Source organism: Peromyscus eremicus, chromosome 15 (assembly GCF_949786415.1).
Source record: "Peromyscus eremicus chromosome 15, PerEre_H2_v1, whole genome shotgun sequence".
NCBI lineage: Eukaryota > Metazoa > Chordata > Mammalia > Rodentia > Cricetidae > Peromyscus > Peromyscus eremicus.
The window spans coordinates 63,865,139-63,873,185 of record NC_081431.1 but is presented as its reverse complement, the minus strand read 5'-3'; the positions used below and the strand labels follow the sequence as shown (position 1 = coordinate 63,873,185).

Below are 8,047 nucleotides of genomic sequence, written 5' to 3'. Positions count from 1 at the left end.
TTACTAAGAGACCAAATATTGTCTTAATTATATCTCACTTACTATCTGGGAGCATGCCTTCAGCACCCTGTTTGTGTTCCAAAGTGGGAGAGGTAGCGCCACTGGAGAGGAGAAGTTATCATCAAATGGAGACCGGACCTGCAATTTACTCAAGAGTTTGAGGCTTGCACAACGTTAGTGTAAATAGCTGTAGGTCATTACATAAGGCTCTAAAATCTTGTGCAAAGTTGGGCGATGGAGGAGAGCTTGCTTCAATAGATCTTGACACCCCCCCAAAAAAAAAACAACCTGGCATTAATCTTTAGCTGCTTTAGTTGAGCCCCTCAGGAGAGTTTCTGTTGGTGTTGTAACAGTCAGAATAAAGGTGCTGAGATTTGCATAGAAAACATTGCAAGGATGGTATTTTGGTTACTGCTAATTTTATGAAGAAAACATTCACTTTTGGCTTTGTGCTCACAACAACTCAGTTGACATCTGGCCAGGTGTTCTGGGGCACAGTAGTGGGTAAGGTGGAGAAAGGGTGTCAACTCTGGGTTGTGCCGATTGAAGATAAAAAGTTATAGCGAGTCTCTGAGCCTCAGTTTCCACCTCTGTAAGAAGGGAGGGGTGCCATCCACGCTAGATGATACACAGCGTCCAGCCCGACTTCCCTTCAGATGGGACGGATGGAAAGCTGCAGTGAGATGCAAGCAGCATCCTGTGTTCCTCCTGCTTTGTGCACAGGCATCTTTCTGAAAGACAGTCCTTCACGGGACTGGGCACTGCACAGGTATGCCTCAGCTTCCATGAGTTGAAAGTGTAAAGCTTTGGCTTTCTGACAGACTTTGAAATACTGGCTGTGGCTTGTCTCACACCTTAGACCAAGTTACTTAAGCTTTCAGTGCCCTAGTTCCCTCCTCTGCAAACATTATGCCATAATAGAAGCAGAAAGGACAACAGTTAAGTAAGGTAAAGCTTAAGCAAAATATTCTACAACACTTAAAATGGGCTGGGGAGACGGCTCCGTTGGTAACACGCTTGCTGTGTAAGCTTAAGAACTCAAGTTTGATCCCCACGGTGCTAGTGAAAAACTGGGCATGGTGGTGCATATTTTGATCCCAGCTCTGGGAAGCGGGAGACAGCTGCTTCCTTGGGGCTTGCCGGCTAGCCAGTCCAGTCTACTTATCCAGTTCTAGGCCAGCGAGAGACCGTCTCAAAAAAACAAAAACAAAACAAAACAAAAAACCAACCAACCAAACACACACACACAAACACACACACACACAGAAACAAAACAAAACAAAAAAACCCGAAAAAGCATGGTGTGACAGGTCCCAAGGAATATCTAAAGTTGACTTGACCACCCAATGCATCATGCATGTGCACATATGTGAGCCCACACACATGGAGCCCACATACACACACCCAGGAGGATCTCTGCTGTGCCATGTGTTCATTAGTCTACTTTCCCAAACATATTCTGATAGCCAGCAGAAATGACAACATAGTACACCACCAAGTAAGTTCATCATTGTGTTTTATTAACAACTTAATACAAGACTGTACATTTGTAGGTACTGAGAGCAACCCACTCTTGAAAACTGAAAAACAAGCATTTCTATACCATGTCAGGCTTTGGTTTTAAGTGCCATCCTTTACAGAAAAATCACACAGTATAACTAAGCGACCTAAGAACGGGGGTGGGGGTGGGGCGGGGTGGGGAGGTGGGGGGTGTGCTCCTCGGGAACGGAGAGATTAGGCAGCAACAGCTGAGGATCACTTCTAGCTTCAGTTCATTCACCACACGTCCTAAAATCTTCAGTTTTCTCTACAGCTCTACAGTCCTACACACAAACAACAACTAAGAACCTGGCCACTCATTCACATGGAACAAACGAACAATATTTATATAAATTAAGTCAACTCTCACAGAAACTAAAAAGACAAACTCCAATAGTCAATAAAAAAAAACTGTACAGGCTTGGTCAGTCTTTTATATATGAAAATGTGTAACATAAAAAGTTCTTTATCATATATATATATATATATATTATATATGTCTTTCCATAAGTGTTAGCTGGAATGAAAACTTGAAGACTCGGACTCTGTCGAGACAGAGGAGTGTCCACCCCGCTTTCCTTTGGAAAGGATCTTGAGGCTGGAGCCTCGGCTCATGGAGTTGAGTGCATGCTGGGCAGAGGTTTTGAATTTGGCTCCCAGGAAGGCATAGAGGATGGGGTTCAGGCAGCAGTGAAAGAAGGCTAGGGCCTCTGTGATGGAGATCCACTTGTGCACAAGGCTCTCAAAATCGCATCCTTGCTTGATGACCTCCAAAAGGATGAAGGAGTCGATGCTGATGCCGACGTAATACGGCAGCCAGCAGGCGAAGAAAGCCAGGATGAGAATGACCGTAGTCTTGAGAGCCTTGCGCTTCTGGTGGCCCTTGGAGTGGGACAGCTTGGAGATGATAATGCAGTAGCAGGAGAGGATGACGATGCCTGGCAGGATAAGACCCACCATGATGTGCTGGAACTGGAACACCACTACCCACAGGCTATCAGGGTACAGGCGGTCACAGATGTACCTGCCATCTCCCTGGCTGACGTCAGCAAAGATGAAATCAGGGATAGTCAGCAGAAGAGCAGGGATCCAGACACCCAGGTAGACTGCCTTTTCGGCCAGCAGCTTCCTTGGCCTCTGACTGTTGGTGGCATGGACAATGGCGAGGTACCGGTCCAGGCTGATGAAGGCCAGGATGAGGACGCTGCTGTAGAGGTTGACAGTGTAGATGACATGGACGGCCGTACATAAAAATTTCCCAAAGTACCAGTCAGCCATGGCATCAACTGCCCAGAAGGGAAGGGTGATGACAAAGAGGAGGTCGGCCACGGACAGGTGCAGCCTGTACTTGTCAGTCATGCTTCTCAGTTTCTTCTGGTAACCCATGACCAGGATCACCAACCCATTGCCCACTATGCCAGTCAAGAAGATGATAAAGTAGACGGTGGGTAGGAAGATCCTATTGAAATGGGTGTTTTCATCCCGGAAGCAGGGCTCCTTGTTGGAGTCATAGTCTCCCGACCCCAGTTCTTCAGAATAGTTATCTGCTGTATATATCTGCAAAAGGAAACAGGGACATGCACATCACTTACAAGGTCAACAAGCCTTTCCCAAGTTTTAGGTGTTCCTGGTGCGTAATAAACTAGCATTTTTTTTTTTAATTGCAGGTTTAAATCCAGCCTTTTCCAGGAAACTCCAAAGGGCTGGCTGAGGTCCAGAGAGAATACAGAATCCTGCAACCAACGGGGTTCTCCATCCATCCTCCCCACTGCCACTTCCTTATATCTCTTCTTTAGTGGAACCAATTAGGAGTCTTTGTTTAGAACAAAAGGACGTTGAGATTCTAAGGGGTGCACAGCCTAGTTTTGGATAACTCTCCCGCCTGCCCATGAGAGGCAAGGAAAAAAAAAGTAAAATCCCAAACCAAAACAAACAAACAACAAAAAAACCTCCATTCACACAAAGAAGTCACTCCCAGGCGCTGCAGGGTGGGAGCGAGAGGTGTGGAGCTAAATCTGTGTTGAAGGAGGAGATGGGAGAAAGTTTTTTTTTTCCTCCGAAGATTTGGCAAAGGAGGGAAGAGAGGAATGCAGAACATGATGGTGGGGGTCCCCCCCCCCAAGACTCAACGCTTTTTAGGTGCAAAATTTCCTTTTTCTCACGTCTGTCTAAACACAAACCACTGCATTTCAAGTCACACGTAGTGAAGAAAGAGGAGTAACGCCAAAGTCTTGGAAGTGGGGTTGCGGCTTAGGGTTATGGGAGTGTTAAAAATGAGCAAACAGCGCTCCTCTACTCCACCCCACCCCACCTCCCGCGCTTCTCTGGAAGGTAAGCCTGTCTTGCCACCCCCATGTTTATCGCTGGGTGTATCTGGGACGTTAGAGTCACATTATCCTGGGTGGGGAAAGTCACGGGGTCTGCACCCCGTGGTTTTCGCCCCAAGTTTCACTTCCTCACTCTCCCAGTCCTTTCCCACCCTGTAGCCGACCCAGCTAGTTACTGGGGTCCGAGGTAAGCAGCTGGGGGGGGGGGCGTCTAGACCGTGCACACCCCGAGGTCCGAGTCACCCACCTAGGGGCTGGCGCTGTTGCCCACCGCACTCAGGCCTAAGGCCAATCGGCAGCGGTTCCAGGGGTTCCTCCTGGCTGCGCGCCAGGATCGTCCCTCCGGGTGCTGGCAACAGATTGGGCGGCTCCAGTGCGAGCGCCTTTGAATTGCGCGCCGCGGGAGGAAACGAAAAAAAAAAAAAAATACACAACAAAACCCTCCCTAAGCGAGGGGGTTTCAAAAGACTCAGGAAACCACCGACGGTTAAACTCTGCACTGGGGCTCAGTCAAACCGTCTCCAGGCTTGCACCTGTTCATCCCTGCGGCGACCCGGCACAACCCAGGTGCGGTTCCAACACGCCCTCCTGTCCCCAACCACCGTCCCGCCGCCGAGCACACCTCCCGGCCAGCAGCTGCATGCTGCAGGCTTATGCCCCTTTCTCGTGGGCAATCCTAAAGACTACCCAGACCTCGGGAGGCTCATTTGCCACCTTTCGGATGTCCGCAAAAGCGCTGCCACTCCACCCCAGAGCGGCCACGTTCGGTCACCTCCCCGCGGCTGCCGCGGTTTGGACCCCCTTAGGCAAGCGACGCGGTAGGCTAGTGCGCGTTTCCCGCCGGAGACTGGCGCTCCTCCGTCCGCGGCAGAGAATTTTGGAACCGCGCTCCTAACTCCAAGACGCTTCTGTTCGAAGCTCACCCAGGATGTAGTGTGGACCTGGGGACTCTGCCTACACGAACGGACTTCAGTCTCTATATTCACACAATGTAAGAAACTCCGGTTCTCAGGAGGACCAGAGGATGATTGAGTCCCGGGGCAGAGCGCGAGCCTTCTTCGCCCGTGTGCAACAAACAAACAAACAAACAAACACAAACAAACCCGGGACGTTTTCAAACAGCGTGCAAGCCGGCGAGCGCCACGAGACTCAAGCGGGAAACAGGAGCAGCTTTAGGAAAACTCCATCGGAACCTCCCCCTTCCTCTATTTACTGAGAAAAATATTCCTATCCTCCTCCCCCTATAGCCATGCTCACAAAAAAAATTAGCTCCCGCGCCCCTTCTTCGTGACCCTAGCATCCCCAAGGTTCTGTTCGCTTCCACCCGTTCTTAGAGGGGTTGCGCTCTAAGTTTGCACGCTTATTACAAGGTAGGATGCAACTGGACTTACACTCACACTGATGCCTTCCATGGCAACACTCGCTCTCCAGCCGTGGCGGCTACCGGAGCACCGAACGCCTCGGAGGGTCACTGCTACCTGCTGCACCAGGCAACAAATTGAAGTTTCTGGCCCGAACTGGACTTTTATAAAAACACGCTCGCGGGGCAGCGCATGCGCAGGTCGGACGGGGCGGGAGGAGCGCGGCGGGGGAGGGGCTCGGAGCGCTGGGGCGCCGAAGTCTGAGAGCGGCTGCTGCTTGTTCTGCTGTAGGTCACCTCGTGGGTCCAGATCCTGGCCGGATAATGTTGGGGAAAGCAGGGTACCAGCCGGCGAGTTTCTGTGGGTCGCGCATCCATCCTTGCCCAAGTGGATAGACTTCTAGACTTAAGAGTTTACCGATGGAGACGTTGAGACCAGAGTGGCGTGGGGTGTGTGTGTGTGTGTGTGTGGAGAAGGGGGTGAGTTGGCACCTACCTAACCAGTAGGCGGCAATGTTGGAAGCCCGGCCAGGGTCTGACTCCATTCCCTGAGCTGTCGGGCGCTACTATACTATCCGAGCTCTTCTGGATGCAAGTGTGTGTTACTGCCCATTCACAGTAATGACATCGGGATCAGATGTCGATGAGCAGAAAACACTTGCGGACCCTTCGAGAAGTGGAGGTATACTCCCAGCAAGAAAATCACAGTAGTGGCAACCAATTCGTGAAAAGGCTTTAAAAAAAAAAAAAAAAAAAAAAAAAAGATTAAGGTGTGCTTTATTATAAAGAGGGATTTAGCGACGAGGACTATGTGTAACAATCCTAAGAAACCTGCACAGACGCAAAGGTTCATTTTCATTTCATAAGCATATAGGAATGCATTATAGTTAACAGGTAATTACAGAGTCCCAGCTTCGGACCACGAGCTGTGTGCATCGGGCGGGCTGCCGCTCCGGGAGCTCTGGGGGACCAAATAGAGCAGCTCGGTACTGCAAGCCAGGCCTGAGCCCAGAGCTTTGCCTTTACGCCTAACCCGCGTCTCCCACGCAGAACACTAAGTTGGAGCACGGATGGGAATTCCTAAAGAAGAGTTGGTTAGGCGGGGGTGGGGGGTGGGGTTGAAGGGGTGGATGGTTGGAGAGTCTCAGACAGGCTAGGGGATGGAGTGGGCGCCCAGACAGCTTCCCAGACTCGCGCCAGTTCGGGCCGGCGCCGAGCCTGGGTGGGGCGGGGAGCGAGAGAAGGGCGGGGCCAGAACCAACCAGATTGCGAGATTGCGGTGGGGGCGGGGGGGGGAGAGGGGGGAGGCTTGAGGGCGAAGAAGAGACTTCCCGCTGCGGAAGCCTGGGTTGCCAGGCAACCCAGATTCACCCCCCCCCCGCCCCCATCCTGGGATGGTCCTAAGGAGAATGCAGGCCCAGACTGGACCCTTGAACTCTATTCCAATCGCTGTCTTCTCCATCCCTGTTTTTGTTTTGAGACAGTTTTATGTAGATCAGGCTGGCCATGAACTTCTGATGCTCCTGTCTGTCACCTGCCTAGTTTTGGGATTACAGCGGTGTACCACCATGCCCAGTTTTCGTGGTGCCGTGGCTTGAACAGAGAGCTTTGTGCACGCTAGGCAAGCAATCTGCTAGTTCAACTATAATACATTTGCATCCCCTTCTTAATCTAACAGAGCCTTTTGGTTGGAGGTGCTGGGGAGCTAGTTTGCAGCCTGGGAACCTTTTCTCTGTAAATTATGCGCCATCTTCCTGTGTGGCCTGGGCACTCTTCCCCCAAAGTTTGCCGGTCAGGCCCTCTTGGGCTTTGCGCTTGAGATGATCCTTGGAATTCGGAGGTGCGACCCTCAAAAACAGCCAGGTTAGGAGCCAAGAACTTTCACAGGCACTCCTAATTGTATCAAATTATTAATAAAGCTCATGTTTCCATAAACTAGTTAGGACAGACAGAAGCGCCATGGGGCTGGAATGTCACACCTGTTAGAAGAGTGCTAGCGTTCTGGATGGGTAGCTGGACCTCAGCAGGACTGTCAGCTGTACTGAACCTCCAAACTCCTGCATGCACACAGGCTAGAATGGGAGAAGGCGAATCTTCCAGACCTGTCCCCGAACGACAGAGAGCACCATCCGAGTAAAATGATTTGCATAATTAATATTTGTTGGTTGTTGGCAGACAAAAGAGAGCTTCCTTCCATGGTCCGCACATGCCTTTCTGGGTCCTGTGAAGGATATTCACTGGAGGAAGCAGATAAGGGGACAATGAAATGCTATTTGGTGACTATAGAATTGGGGGAGGGGGAGGGGGGTTTTTCTTCTTTCAAAGATAATATTTGGCTTCTGGATTGGAAAAGACCAGCCGCCTCTTGCCTGTCACTGGCAAGTGTGTGTGTGTGTGTGTGTGTGTGTGTGTGTGTGTGTGTGTGTATGATGTTTGAGCAGCTTCAATGAAAAGTATTTTGTATGTAGCTAGAACCTTCCTAGAGTACTAATTCCACCTATAGCCGACATAGCCCCAGGAAATAGTTAAGCTACAAAGCTCTTCATGGGAATATTGTTTACAGTAGTGTTCATAATAGACTAGTTAATGATAGCTTGAGTAGCCTCAAATGTCCACTGTTAGCAGACTAGTGCAGGCGATTTTGGTACATCTGTGAATGAAATAATACGGGGGTTGTGAATGTTTGTGAAGGATTTTTTAACAGCGCGGGGAAATGCTTGTGGAAGAAACTGCACAGGGTGGGATGAAAACTGTATGTTAGTCTATATGACCTCAGTTATGCCAAAACGTGTCTTAGGGGACAGGGGGTGTAGCTCCATTG

At 50.2% G+C, this 8,047-nt stretch overlaps 1 protein-coding gene across 1 annotated transcript; it reads right to left on the bottom strand.

The window, feature by feature from the left end:
• Positions 1–1,499: 1,499 nt before the first annotated feature.
• Cxcr4 (C-X-C motif chemokine receptor 4) lies at positions 1,500–5,369 on the bottom strand. The gene is made up of 2 exons (XM_059280483.1): positions 5,258–5,369; positions 1,500–3,096 (listed from the first exon to the last, which is right to left on the bottom strand). Exons 1-2 carry the CDS (start codon positions 5,276–5,278, stop codon positions 2,053–2,055), a joined length of 1,065 nt encoding a protein of 354 aa, XP_059136466.1. The 5' UTR covers positions 5,279–5,369; the 3' UTR covers positions 1,500–2,052.
• Between the last annotated feature and the right edge of the window lie 2,678 nt (positions 5,370–8,047).